The 15,082-nt window shown below is 36.7% G+C and overlaps 2 protein-coding genes across 4 annotated transcripts in view; one reads left to right on the top strand and one right to left on the bottom strand.

Annotated features, from left to right (window-relative positions):
• Positions 1-3,152, bottom strand: part of LOC121327536 (protein Shroom2-like) — a 77,047-nt gene extending 73,895 nt beyond the window's left edge. For all 3 annotated transcript variants that reach the window (XM_041271612.1, XM_041271608.1, XM_041271609.1), the window contains exon 1: positions 2,060-3,152. In XM_041271612.1, the coding sequence (XP_041127546.1) occupies positions 2,060-2,290 (231 nt within the window). In that variant the 5' untranslated portion in view covers positions 2,291-3,152. The remainder of the gene's footprint in view (positions 1-2,059) is intronic.
• A 1,994-nt stretch (positions 3,153-5,146) lies between these two features.
• Positions 5,147-12,999, top strand: LOC121327537 (synapse-associated protein 1-like). The gene is made up of 9 exons (XM_041271613.1): positions 5,147-5,446; positions 6,263-6,381; positions 7,213-7,279; positions 8,861-8,934; positions 9,917-10,056; positions 10,700-10,854; positions 11,086-11,144; positions 11,489-11,627; positions 12,245-12,999. The coding sequence occupies exons 1-9, from the start codon at positions 5,251-5,253 to the stop codon at positions 12,367-12,369; spliced, it is 1,074 nt and encodes a 357-aa protein (XP_041127547.1). The 5' UTR covers positions 5,147-5,250; the 3' UTR covers positions 12,370-12,999.
• The last annotated feature ends 2,083 nt before the right edge of the window (positions 13,000-15,082 follow it).

Below are 15,082 nucleotides of genomic sequence, written 5' to 3'. Positions count from 1 at the left end.
AAAGAAACATCTTTCTGGAAGACAATCGTTTATCAGAAATTATATATAAAAAATAAACTCACTGGTGGTAAACATTTATATTAAAAAAACTGAAAAGACGACGCTCAAGTTTCTTTAATAGTACTCAAAATACAAGGAAACATATCCAATTAGACAAATGTGTAAGAACACAAAAGTCCAAGAGAAAGATAGATTTTTTAGGATTACTTAGAATCTAGTGAATGAGTGCACAGAGTTAAGTAAGCCTGCAGCAGATGTAAATAATTATTCAGCTTGAACCTAATCATGCTCAAAGTGCTTCCAACTGACAACCCAGAACACAGGTATGAACATTGAATGCCATTATTAGATTAAATCATCCCAGGACACCCTGCCTGAGTCACTTTACATCCTTGTGCTTCAGTCCTCCCAGCTATGAAACTGGGCAGACAGGAACAGACCTGTGCCTCTCAGCGGTCCCCTGATGGGTATCTACTTCAATAAAATAAAGGCAAATTCCTATCTTGCAAACCAACCAGTACTTAGTAGTGCGGTTTACAAATGAAACAGTGTCTGGATTCACTCAGACTTTTGAACAGTCTAACACATTTATTACAGTAAGTGAAAAAGCAATCTAGCCCACACAATGTTACAACTGTTTAGCAATTAAACGTCTGTGCAATAACATTTGATCCTCTCATAATTAATTGCACACGCAGTGGGAGGTCTGAAAAACATGTTAAATACACAGCTTTATTTTTCACTGATGGAAGGATTGTTCCTACATTATATAATACTAATTTTGCTGCATTTAATGTTGCGTTTCATCGGGAAATGAACCAGTGTTTTTGCAACATCCAGATCACTGCCCACCAAAGTTTTGACATTTTACACACTGATTAACTGAAGCACATCTGGTATTGATTAAAGTGCTTTATTACATTTTAAAAAGGTTTAGAACCACTTAAAATAAGTTACTGTTGTTTATTTAACAGCACGATGTAGTTGGAAACACATTTTGCAAAAAAGCAGAGACAACAACACATTCTGCTTTCAATCTATGCCAATCAGCCTTGGGGGGAACATTGCCTAGTAAAATCCAAGAGGCCAAAGAGAATGGTTGCCTGTCAGCCTATAATATCAGGGTTTCAACAAGAAAACAACAACAACAAAAGGTCTACAGGACCATGTCTTTCAGAATCATTGGCATTCCACTGTTAAGATGATTGGTTTTCTTTTCTTACATTGCAAATCTATGTCTTGGTTATAAAAAGATACATTAAGAGAAATGATCTCAAAGAAAATAATAATCTAGGTTATGATACTTTTTGCTGCAGGTGACAATTGACATATTTTGTCAGTTTTATTGAAACTATTTTGTAATGACAGCTAAATAAAACGCTATTATGAAATCCCAAACAAATCTCGGGAAGTGCGGGCCTTTAGCTAAAGAGTCGCTATGTGATCAACAAAAGACAGAACAATAGAAAAATGTTTGATCACTAATCCCTACTGGGTCTTAAACCAGCCAGCCCCATTCCCCCATTCTGTGGAATGTGGAAACTTCTGGAGATGTCAACTTTGAATAACAAATGAACAACTTTGACAGATGTATTTTATTTGTCATGCAATCTTTCCTTCTGCAGATTCATAGCTGTTGATCTATGCTTGCCAAATATGATATTTAAAGCTATAATTTAACGTATTTATAAAACCGTTCCCAGGAGTGTAATTGGGAAATGAAAAATATAGTAACGTTAACTAGAAGCGAAAAACTATAGTCTATTAATACAACAGGAGAAAAACGAATTATTCGGGTTGGGAGTTGCAAATCCCAAGGCACTGCAGTAAATTAGCAACAATGGTGATGTCATCCTGCAAGAGGAAATAGACCTGGAAAGTTGCTTACAGAGCACCTGGCAATACGAAAACACCGCGTCTTTAATCAGCTGTTTCATTTGTACATTTAGTTGTAATCCCCCTCAAACTGACAAGCAACTTTTTGTTTCTCTATTCAGTGTTTTGTAGTAAGGTGTATAAGGTCTGGCGAGCACGAGCATGCTGCTATGCGTCGACTTACCTTAGTTATGACGAGCGGCTCTCTGTGCTCCAGACCCCCTTTGAGAGTGAATCCCCAGGGCGCCCCGCCTGTCAGCACTACCTCCACCAGGCTGGTTCCTTCGGTATCAGCAGCTCTCTGCTCCATAACGCTGAGTATTTCTACTCCCTGCTGGTCTACAATTCCCCGCACCAGTCTCTGATTCTTGTCAGTAAACCTCTGGTCAGTCCTCTTGTCATCAACAATGTCCATGGTGCTCCAGTGTGTGTAACTACAGCTCAGCTAACAAACTAGAGACCATCTGATAACAAGCCACGACTCTGAACAGGTTGAGACTGCGTTCCGTGCTACTTTGTAGATAATACACATTCAATTAACGATGTGCAAAGCGCTGTATAAATTATTATAAGTAGCAACACATGCAGCATTGGCCAGAAGCGTGACACCTACGAGTAAATATGATCAAAACGCAATCTACCATACTAAAATAATTGTGCAGTTCTTCCAACTTCCAGAGAGCGTGACAGTGTGTTCAACAATATCCCAACCTTGGTTTGTCAGACATAAAAAGAGCAAATGAAATATAAAACAAAATGAATAAAAAATACTGAATAGGCCTTATTTTAAAATTAAATCCTGCTCGAAATCCCGAAATAAAAACTAGGACAGTGTGCCCACACCGTGTTACTACGATGATAGTGTCCTTGGTCTCCTCTTTCTCTTAGTTACTTACTTTATGTCCATTGGATCATAAAATCGGTGTATAAATACCTTACTTTCAGTCTGTTTCAATCTTCAGTACTTGGCAAACGGGGAAATACTTACAACAGGCGATCTATTTTTCCCAAACCTGTATTGTATCAACAGGCGGAATAAACTCCCTTCGTTTGTTTTTTTTTGTTTGTTTTGTTTTTTTTAAACGACTTTATAATGTCCCGTCACATCAACGTATCTTAAATCATCTTGAACCAAAGCAGACTTTCTTCTCCACGTTGAGTCTAATGTCGTTTTCCAAGATCTCGATGTTTTTCTGAACAAAAAGGTGATAAGCGCAAGAGGACACGAAACGGTGTTCCACAAAGTCTTCGCTGATTAAACACAGAGCTGCCGCTGTTCTGGCCAGCAGGGGCGCGGCGTACCTGCGCAAAAAGCAAAACAATCAAGCATCGCAGACTCATTTGAGATTGAAGTTTATGCCCTCTAACGTCAGGTTACAAGAACAGCAGTGTTTTGTGTATAACAATATCTACAGTAGTAACATTCCTGAAAGCAAAGTATTGTAGATTATTTTATTGGTTTTCTTTCTATACATAAACGCGTCACATTGAATTCATATAAATGTTTCTTTTGATAAGCAATGTTGTCTCCGCCGGGTTTAAAAAACATTGGCATAATGCCTGTATATTGCTTGCCATATACATTCTAAAAAACGACCAGGGCTTGAAAATTTTATTTCCTCAGTGGCTAAACGAGGTTTGTGTGAGTCATTTATTCAGTCGTTGATTTAAAAAAAAAAAAATAGTAAGCATGTCAAATTATTATCTAAGCAGAAACAAACGATGTATATTTAGAGGGTAATAAACTACGAAAAAATAGTATCCCTTTAACCTAGTAATAAACGTAAACAAAACATTAAACGTATGTGTCCTGAGATGTGGATTCAAACTATAGTCTCCCCCAAAAAATAAGACTGTATTGTGAAGATTTCCATTAAGTATAATCCATTTTATACGTATATTTATAAGTAGAGCATTTTAGTTACTGAAAAACACATTCTGCCAGTGCATTACAGAACAAAGCGGACAAATGCGACTTTAGCACCACCTTGTGGTAAGTGTCGCTATTGCAAACATGTTGCCCGAGTATGAATGATTACGAAAGAAATGCTCGCGCATATGTAGGTTTATAAACTAGAGCCTACTAAGGGTTTTGTTAAATAGTGATTATGTAAATAATACGATTGCCTATGCAAATCATGTCGGGCCATTTTTGTAGAAGGTACAGTACCTCAAGAAAACCAAAGCTGCTGGAAACATTTCAGCAATGGCGAGAACTGGTCACAGCTGATAATAATAAGCTATACGTGCTAGTTTAAAATGATCGTGGTTGTCCAAGAAACTGTAGCCAAACAAATAACTGAATACGCTGATTCTAAAGGCGGGGGGGGGGGGGGGGGGGGGGGGGGGGGGATACAGTAATACAAATTTAAACAATAATAAGAATTTAAACTAATTTTTAAAACAAAAACGGGAAACCGCTAAACGTTCCCATAGTAATCAAACACTTTGCATCGCCAGTGGAGGGTTCAATAGGGATACAGTGTAAGGAGTATCCACTACTAGACAGTGTCCCGAGGGCATCAGATGATTCTCGGGCAGGAGTCTCCAAACCTGGTCCTGGAGAACACCTATCCAGCAGGTTCTATAGGTGTCTTTACATCACCAGTGGCTAAAGACCCGGAACACCTGCTAATCTTGGCTAATTAAGCACATAATTGGTTCAATTAAGTAACTGAGAGATTGATTGCAACGAAAACCAGCAGCCACAGAGGCTCACCAGGGTTGGAGACCCCTGTTCTAGGGCTTTTGCTAAGCACTCCCACTTTCAACTTCCTGAGCTAGGCACCTCTCTGACGTCAACCCACCCTGACCCTAACCCTAACCCTAACCCTAACCCAAACCCAACCCAAACCAGCCCTAAAACCTTACCCTAAACCTAACCATTAAAATCCATCGGATGCCCTCGGGACAGTTCTAGTGCAGTGGTTTTCAGCCTGGTCCTGGGGGACCACTGTCCAGCTGGCTTTCGCTCCAACCGAGTTCTCAATTACTTAATTTAACTAATAATTTACCTAATCTGAGCTCTTAAATTATTTTAAACAGATGGAGAGTTCAAGTTAAGTATAACATTGTATAAGGAACTTCAAATCTCCAATTTCTTATAAGCCGCACAATTGAAAGTCACATTAAGCAAGTTATTTGTTCAATTGAGGGTTCAATTAAGTAATTGAGAGCTCAGTTGAACAAAAATCAGCAGGTCAGATTGAGAACGGGCAGTGAGAAGGGACAAACCGCACGAGACTCAATTTTAACAAACGCGGAAGTGAATGTGAGAGATCATACACTGGTGACGTTTCATGGTTGGAACTGGCTGGAATAAACAAAAAACTCCTTCTTGTTTAACAAATAAATCACAGATTTTAAGGACGGAAAATGTTTCGGGGTTGGGGAAACTGGCTTAGCTTGGATTCGGAAAGCCCAAGCACCAAGGAAGCGGTTAGAGCACAGAAAGAGGCAGGCGAAGGGAAAGGCGTGGTAGAAACCGAAGTAAACAAACCACCGGAGAGTGAAAAAGAAGAGATGGTCGACCCGGCTCAGGAACTTCTTGAGCAGGCCAAGGGACTGAGCGGTAAGTGTGACAACGCTGGCCGCAATACAACATACCCAGCTTCATCCTGACAGAACAACAGTGATACATTACCGTCGTTACAAAATGCAGACATGCTGTGCTATACAAGAAAAAAGAACGACCGTATGTGTGTGTGTGTGTGTGTGTGTGTGTGTGTGTGTGTGTGTGTGTGTGTGTGTGTGTGTGTGTGTTCTTGAGGCTTGTTCGGTCCCAACCTACCCTCAGCACAATAATATCTGTAACAACGACCAGGCTGTAGTTGTTTAGGTATTGGATGATGCCGGGGTACAATTAACCCTTTGGCCTCTGGGTGGCACGTAATGTATATGTGTTTGTTTGTTTATTTAGGACACGTTATACGGATACTTTTATTTAGCTGTGAATTGCCTCAACGCTGTTTGTCAAACAAAGTACTGTACAACTCCAGTGCAAGTGAAACTTGTAATGTGTCCTCGCAGGATATCTGACACATCCACATTCTCATATTTATAAAACTGAGAACAAACGGAATGCTTGAAAACACACTCTGGATAATTTTGACAAGTGACTTCGTAGAGGTGGGGGAAAGTTTTGTGCATATTTGTCTATAAACTTTTTTAAAAAGCGACTGCAGAATAGGGAAATGAGAAGGCTTTTTGCCAGGGAGTGTGTGGTGTATGTTTTGGGTTGTTTTTTTTTTTTTGTTCGTTTTGTTTTGTTTTTTATCACTGTTGTTTTTCAGACAGTATGATTCAAATGGTATATCTAGAAAGACGCTGACAATAATTATTGTCAACAAGTTTTAAGTAGTTTGGACAATTTTTTTTCTCCACACAGGTTCTCTCTTCAGTTTTGCCAGTAGGGCTACAAAGATGATTTCTGAGTCTGTTGTTGAGACAGCACAGACCTTAAAGAAATCTGTAGAAGATGGAAAGATTGATGGCCTTATTGATAAGGTACGCAAAACATTTCCCTGCATCTAAAGAATACAATAATGACATTATGCTGCTGCATCGTAGTATATTTCTATTCACACTAACACAAGAAGACTCCATTAGTTCAGCTTGCTCTGACATCTCCCACCCATGCTTTCCATGGCTCATCTCTTATAAACTGTTTTAGTACTGATTTCATCTTTGCAGGGCTATACAGCACTGCATGCTAAATTGGTCGGTCACTTATTAGGTTGTGTAACTTTCTGGGTTTATTCTGGATATAGACAGGGCATTTTTAGAGTATGTCTTCTATTTGGTACACAGCTGTATTCTGTGATTCTGTCAGTCACAATCCATTAGAGATATAGTCCAATACAAAGTAACACATTGTTTTAAACCCATATCAATAAAACAGAACACATGCTTTGGAATGTCTCCGTTGATAGACGGTTATATTTTGATTCTCTTGCACAGTGTCATCGTTGACCAATTAAAATAAACCGTTTTGCATTTCTCAACCATATCTCAGAAACTGTTAATACATAGTTACTACATGTTTGTTTTTTCACGTACCGTATCAATTAAACAAAACTTTTTATTTATAATTTTGTTATGATGTGTTCATTTTTTGCTTGGTATTTTCTGGGACGTTTCAGGACTTGAAAGGCAATGTGTAAGTTGGTTGTTGTACCCTTTCAATTCTGATGCATAAATACATGTGTATTGTAAATGTGAAAAGTATTGTGATCACATTTTAAAGTCATAAGTAATTTAATTTGATCATTAAGTTTTAACTTTTAAATATTTATTTGTTCCTAAAGTTTTAAATAATATTTATTATTTCTTTTACAGACAATATTGGGAGATTTTCAAAAGGAACAAGAGAAATTTGTGCTTGAAAAGAATGCAAAAAAGACAGGTAGGTGAGACTGCTGTTCAGAGTAAGTTCACAGATAAGTCACCCTGTACGTTTCACAAAATGGTAAATCCTAAAATGCATTCATTTTGTGCTGATGTCATATTATTAAGCAACAATGTCAGATTGTCATTTTCGCCTGTGAATTTGTGTATTATTTATATATAAAATTATTGTTTTTTTTTTTAATTTTAAAAAGGAAAACTGCTGTGTACCAAAAGGTGTAAACTCAAAAAGAAAAAGGGTATGTAGGTACACAAAAATGTGAATAAGTGATAAATCTGTTATAGCAGGACGTTTCGGACTACATGTCTTTCAGCTGGATGGAAAATGTAGTGCGTAAACAAGCTTATTCACATTTGTGTACCTACATTGCCTTTCTCATATTTATTAAATAAATAAATTGTTGATAGCTTATCTGTAAGGTTAACTCAGCTTCCCAGACCAGGTACAGTCCAGATACAATGAACACAGAGCATGGCCTTCTCAACTGCTAGCATAATATCTCAAACCATTTGAAATGCTTACCTCATTTTCAATATTATGAAAACTCCTCTGGCTAGATTGTTACCCTTCACTTTGTCCAGTCACCTAATATGGATGCCATGTTGTGGCTATTTGATTTCTGGAATATAAAGACCTAACATTTTGAGATGTTGTCTTCATACTCGGTATACAATTATTGTATTCTAAAATTCTCTAGCGCATTGGTTCCCAACCTGTTGTCCACGAGTAAACACCAGGTGGCAAACAGCTCCCAAAATTCGGTTATGCAGTTGCAAGCAACACAACAAACAGCTTGTGATTGTGTAAACGCGGTCATACTGAATTTAATTTTTTTTCTTTTTTTATTTTTTTCGTGCGTCACCAATACGGGCATTTCATTTTTTAAAGGGCCGCGAATGGAATGAATGATCCTATTGTATTTTGACACTGCACTACCAATCCAGTTTAGTTTATACATCACATCCCACCAGAAGTGGTAACATGCTGTACACCCTCCAATCATTTTTTAAATTGCTTCTCACCCACCTCTTCGTGTTTTATATATGTACATCAAGCAAAGTTTGGCAACCCAGTGAGTGCAATAAGTTACGTTGGATTTATACATACACGCATACAAATTAGTTTCAAAATGCTGTTGTGAAAGAATGCGTGGCAAGTGGTCCGAGAGAGAAATCCAAACACCAAGGTGGTCTCTACATTGAAAAAGGTTGGGAACCACTGCTCTGGGGCAATTCCGATTTGTGGTTATAGTACAAGAAAACGTAACGCTTTTCTGAATTTTTCGTAAAACAGCTGAGTTTTATATGATTTTTTTCTTTTAATTTCTAACAACTGGTGATGCCCACTGGGGAATTAACCTTTTCACTGCCATATCAATTATGCAGACTTTGAGACTTCCTGTTTTTTACACAGTTGTATTCTATTTTATATTGTTCTCTGTCAAGTTGCAATGCAGTTGTTAAGATGCAATTACGCATACATTACACCCTGGGCATGCTTTATTTTCTTCACAAAAAAAAAAAAAAAAAACAGCATTTCTAGATTGTGGTCTCTAGTCCACTATAATTATCTCCACAGATGCTGCAGTGCCTCCCTGGGTTGGCTACAGTGAGGAAGAAACAATTCAGCAGCAAATCTTGGCTTTATCGGCTGTAAGTAATTAAAACAGCTATTCCGTCAGCATTTTGCTGATCCCATCAGCCTGGATTGTGCACTTGACACATGCTCACATTTTCTTGTAATTTACTGGTAGATTTTTTATGTCCTTCTTTTATGGAATACAAGGTAACAGCAATTCCTACCAAAGACCTAAAAATCCAGACATCTCTAACTGGGTTGTAGATGTGTTCTTATCTAAACCAGTCTGTTGTAGGTTTTGGAGCTTGTCCCTTACCTGTTAATTTATACTGTGTGTACTAAAGTATGCTCCTAGTTTTTATAAATGGAATTAAAAACAGACAACATTTCAATACAAGGTGTAATCAATGTCAAAGCTTGGAATTTGCAGGGAAATATGTTTCAGAAAACATGGCTTCTGCTTTGAGATCGGGAGAGATTCTTTGAGCACCTGAGCAAGATTAATTTTCATGAATTGGCAAAGCCTTTACACTTTTTGAAAATGTACCCTTTACCTTTGAAATTTTAGCAAACCATGTATCTTCATTCTAAAACACTATCTGATACTACACTAGGTTAAAGATATCTCTGCTTGCAAGCCATGCTTTTAGACTGTCCTGCACTTCCTGGGTCATTTCACCTGGAGGGTGAAATTGTACCCACCCCTTAATTGGCTTCTTTCCTGTCAATAACCAATCAGCTGTTTCCTCTATTAATTGACATGCTTTCAGCCAGTAACATTCTTTGACCCAGAAGTCACTGCTGAGGAGAAATAACCAAGAAAGTAAAGCAATAACAGACTTCCTGAAAGACAAGGAAAAGAAACATCCTTTTACCTAAATGAAAATACAGATTTGCCATAATATATATATATTTATTTATTTTATTTATTTATTTATTTAAGTGGACAGTTGACACCTATGTAGTTCATGGAAGTGCAAAATGGGTACGATTGCAATTATTTTGTTAGCTAGAATTATTTTATGTCCTATAGTGACCAAATCTCATGTGTTTTAGGACAGGAGAAATTTCCTTCGAGACCCCCCTGCGGGAGTGCAGTTTCACTTTGACTCGGAACAGATGTATCCCATCGCCATGGTGATGCTGCAGGAGGACGAGCTGCTCAACAGAATGCGATTTGACCTGGTCCCAAAGCTGTGAGCTCCTCCTTTTTTACATCTGTAAAGCCCGTAGAGCTATTGAAATATGTGTAAGGTATTTCCTTTGCTATGTAGGCACCTGTTAATGACAACTGGTGAAGAGATCATCATAAGGTGTTATTTATCTGTAGGTGGCCAGCCGGAATATAGTACCTGTTTTGCAGAAAGCATCCTAGTTGTTTTAGGAAATTGAGCGGTATACTTTTATATGCTCTACATTTTCCTAATATTTAATTTCTATTGTTTCACATTAGACCATTATTTACCATGCTTGCTTATTCTAAATAAAACTCCCCTTGGTTGATAGTGGGGCAGCGATGTGGGTAAACCTATTGGTGTTGCACAGGCCTCACGGCACAATGCTTCACCTGTGAGCTTCAGAACACACTCGGCCACAAGGAAGCTTTTTGAAGCATATTTTGCTGGAATAGTCAGCACAGGAAATAATAATCTAAGCAGCAGTAGATAATTTGTACATACACACATTCTAAAAAAAGTTTATTAAACAGGTAGGAAGTTAACATTTAGGAAAATGTATGTAGAAGATAATGTGGTTTGCAAGTAATAATTTTGTAAGGAAAACAGACGGCACTCTTTAATCTTTATAGTTGTTAAAATACAAATGTAATACATTTTTAAGGATGAAGGAGGAGGTGTTCTGGAGGAATTACCTCTACCGTGTGTCTCTGGTTAAGCAGTCTGCACAACTCACTGCATTAGCAGCTCAGCAGCAGGCAGCAGAGAAGAAAGAGGAGGAAAAAAACAGTTCCCACACAGATGACAATCACTTCACAGGTACCTGCAAAGGCTGTATCCCACACTATCACTAACTCCTGCCTGATGTCTTCTTACCAATTTTTTGTCCCATTTCAATTGGCAGATTAAGGATGTTCACTACTTTGCGCTAAATCCAGTAGGCTTTCCCTCTTTACTCAATTCCTACAATTTAGTGTACTGAAGGTAAATTGAGGTATGAAATGGTCAACTGAAGGTTTTATTAATCCAGATGTTTTTGTTGTATTTTAGAAAACATTAGACCCAAAACTCCACCTACTGCAATCAATGCCAAGCTAAAACCTAATGAGGTAATGGTTTATCATATTTATGTCCTGTAATATGATTTATAAAAGTTATGATACAGTCTCTGTTTAGCGTGGGTTACTGTTCTTAAAGTATTTCGAGAATTTTGTGTGTCCATCATGTATACACAAAGCTGTACACTGAGTGTGCATGCAATGGTTTATTCATAAGGAACACTATTGATATTACACAGTGACCTTGTTATATGCTGTTTTTTTCCATTTAATACATTTTCCTTCTTTGACTGTTGTGGGTGAAACTAAATATCTGCTTACAAATGAAGTTGATGTTGCCTGATCAAACAGACCATTAAGTGCTGATTGTTTGCTTGTGTATGTTTCCCTGGCAGGATGAAGAGGAGATTTCAACGAGTCCAGGTGTCTCTGAGTTTGTAAGTGATGCTTTTGACTCCTGTAATATCAACCAGGAAGACCTGAGGAAGGAAATGGAGCAGCTGGTGTTAGATAAGAAGGAAGAGGCCATTGAAGGTATGCACAGAACTAAAGTCACCAGCTACTGACTTAACATCTGTAATGCGCTATTTCTTAGGGGAAGGATGACATAAATATGTAGCCGCAGACAAAAGTATTGAGACCCTATGCTTATTCTACCATAATTCAAGATAACAGATTAAGGACAAGCATTTAGTAAACTTTTAACCACTTTTAATTAAACAAAATACACAATTTCTTGTATCTTGTTTTTTAACAAATAAGTTTGTTTATTGATAAAGATTATTTCATTCATTACAAAAGTATTGGTACCCTTCTTTAGTATTTTGTGTGTCCTCCCTTTTGCTTTTATTCTTTTATTTATGGCAATTCTTAACCAATATGTTGCATCTTGTTGATGAAATGCTCGGCTTGGGTTATTTCCTTGTTTTAATGACTCAATTCAGTCAAACTTCCAGATATAGAAAGACACCCCCCCAAGAACACCACTACATCATTGAATATACTGCTAGGTGGTAATCCCAGGATAACTCTGGGGTACATGGTGATGCAGTCCAGGGGAATTATGTATCTAGGTCATATCCCTGTGTGATAAAGATTGATCCAATCAACCCATCAATTCAGTTACTGGTTTTGTCTTATGTTTCCTTAAGAATCTCCAGACTGGGAGGAGGAGCTACAGCAGGAACTTCAGGACTATGAGGTTGTTGCAGAATCAGAAAACAGAGAGGGCAATTGGGATAAAGAGATAGAGGAGATGTTGCAGGCTGATGGTTAGTTCTGCTGAGCGGAATGTGCTTTCCAAACAGACTTCTATGAACTTCATCACTTTCAATACAGAATGTCGAACATGAAGGACCAGCTAACATGAAATGATCATCATTGCCATCAAATTCAGCTTTTATCACAACATGGAGAATTACTCTCCCACCACAGTGCTGAACACTCCTTGGATTAAATCCTTGTACTTTTCTTTTGGAAATACCTTGAGGATAAATTGTACAACTTCAGTTGTTTAAAAACCAGCATTCAAAAAAACGAACACCTGAGTATCTTCTATACTAGTGTCATCTAGGTCCATAAATCTTGTAAGTAATACTTCACTAGAGTTGTCACTACACCAAAAACAATGTAATTGTAGTCCACTACAGTACAGCTTTTAATTAAATTAGTTTAATATAAAGCTATTCTTGATACATCTTTTATTTAATTGTCACTTCTATTAAATTTAAAACAAGGTTATAACAGATATCTGTCGAGCATCAAAAGGAACTTATCACTATTAAAACATGTATTTAAATAAGGTGTATAAATGAGACATTGACAAAACGTTTCAGGTTTGTTTTTAATCACTCAATCATTCATCCTTGACCATGGCACACTTGAGTGACTATGACTGAAGCATATGCACTTAATCACTTAATTAGTGAGACAGTTGATTGGACACTGGATATGGAGTGATTTCAGCTGTTGAATTGCAAGCTTGAATAAAAGCAATAAAGAAAATCGTAGAAAAATATATATATGCCTCGTCTGTCAAAAGAGCAGCGCCTTTGTTCAATCGGCATGTTGGAGGCTGGACTAGGGCAGCGTACTGTGGCTTGTGATCTTGGGTGCTCACAGCCAGCAATTTCAAACCTGGCGAGATGGTATAACCAGTCACACTCTGTCAATGACAGGCCATGAACTGGGAGACCACAAATCAACACCTGCCCAAGATCGACAGATCATTTGGAGCATCTTTGTGATGTCAATTGTTAGTCAGCACAATAAAATGTCACTGCACCTGCTCTAAAACAGAGGTTGTAATTTTTCAATCACATCTAGTTAATTTTATCCAAGTATAAGTTTAATAGAATTTTGATGCTCAAATATAAGTGATGTGTTTATTTTGATGCTCAGTGTGTGTGTGTGTGTGTGTGTATATATATATATATATATATATATATATATATATATATATATATATATATATATAGATAAACTGTACAGGGTTAATTTACAATGTAGGATAATCTAATGGAAAATATAGATTGTGCCAAACGATTACAAACTGACAGACCTTACTACATTTGACTGTAAACTGATATTTGATAATGTTTTAAAACCTATTGGATATTATAATATATATATATATATATATATATATATATATATATATATATATATATATATATATATATATTTTTTTTTTTTTTTTTTTTTTTTTTTTTAAATGGCACAGTTTTATAGTTTGGCAATAGTGGTTGTATCTTTTGAGTTTTGAGTTGTTTTCTGCTTAAAACCTTTGGCTAAATTTGAAGTTCTGTTTGTATTTTTCAAGGAACTAGCATTCATTGCCTGTTTCGATAATATGGAGCGCTTAAACTGTAAATATTGTATTACTTTTTATTTGTTAAAATGTATAGCCAAGTCGTTTCTGTAGATGCCCTATTTCTGCTTTTAAGCCATTACCAGATATACTACAGTTAAAATTTAAATAAAAAAAACCGAAATTATTGTACTTGTAGTAGAAAATATTTGATTAGTGTACTTCTGTTATACTGTACATGTTAGTTTTGATGAGTTTGGTTTAACACAATGGTCCATGCTCAAAAAAACAAAACAACTTGGGCCTGGATACCAAAACTAAACCTGTTTTTAATAATCAAGCGTAACAAACAGAGTGGTACTGGTATACAAATAATGTGTTCTTGTTACTGCTCATCAGCTGTTCTTTTTATCTAGTCTTATCAAAGTAAAGTTTACAGGTAGCTTGCTATTTTCTTTTCTTTGAGAGCGTCACACATTGTCTTTAAACCAAACCAAGTATCCTCAAAATATTCCAACTGCTCAATGATTAAAAAATTTTTTTTAAAAATGTTGTTTGAATAAATATTTTGTAGCAACAAAAAGGGCCAAGTTAGATCTTTTACAAAATGTTTTTGTCAGCCATTGCTATTTTAGATTGACTATATTAAAAATGTTAGTTAATAGGGTTGCAGGGGGCAAACATAGTGGGAAGAAATCTAAAGGTGATTTTCTATAAATCCCAAAAAATGGAAACAATGGTTCCAGGCTCAGGACAGTTCATTGAATGGCAGCTAGCTAGACTACACAACTATTACGGCAGATTTATCATTTACCACATAAAAACTAACATCTGTTCTTGTGTGGGTATAAGACTAAAGCATACAAGCATTCATTGTTAGATTACTCAATAAATAAAAGAACATATGAAAAGATAATAACCATAAAGATAATATTTTGATCATAGAATGTTAGACTTAAGGTACTAACTTACTGTTACCATTATCTACCATTCAGTTATGCCATTACTAGCTGTGGCAGGCTTGTTTCTTAATGTTTCTGTTTTTACCAATAAACTACCTTACGCATTACTTTGCATTGAAAAATATTACAGTTAAAAGCTAACAATATAAATGAAATACTGTACATGTTTTATGTATGCAACAGTAAATAATGGGCCCCCATTTAAAGTGTATTTTTGT

The sequence above is a fragment of the Polyodon spathula genome, chromosome 15 (assembly GCF_017654505.1).
Source record: "Polyodon spathula isolate WHYD16114869_AA chromosome 15, ASM1765450v1, whole genome shotgun sequence".
Lineage (NCBI taxonomy): Eukaryota > Metazoa > Chordata > Actinopteri > Acipenseriformes > Polyodontidae > Polyodon > Polyodon spathula.
This window is presented reverse-complemented; position numbering and strand designations above follow the sequence as displayed.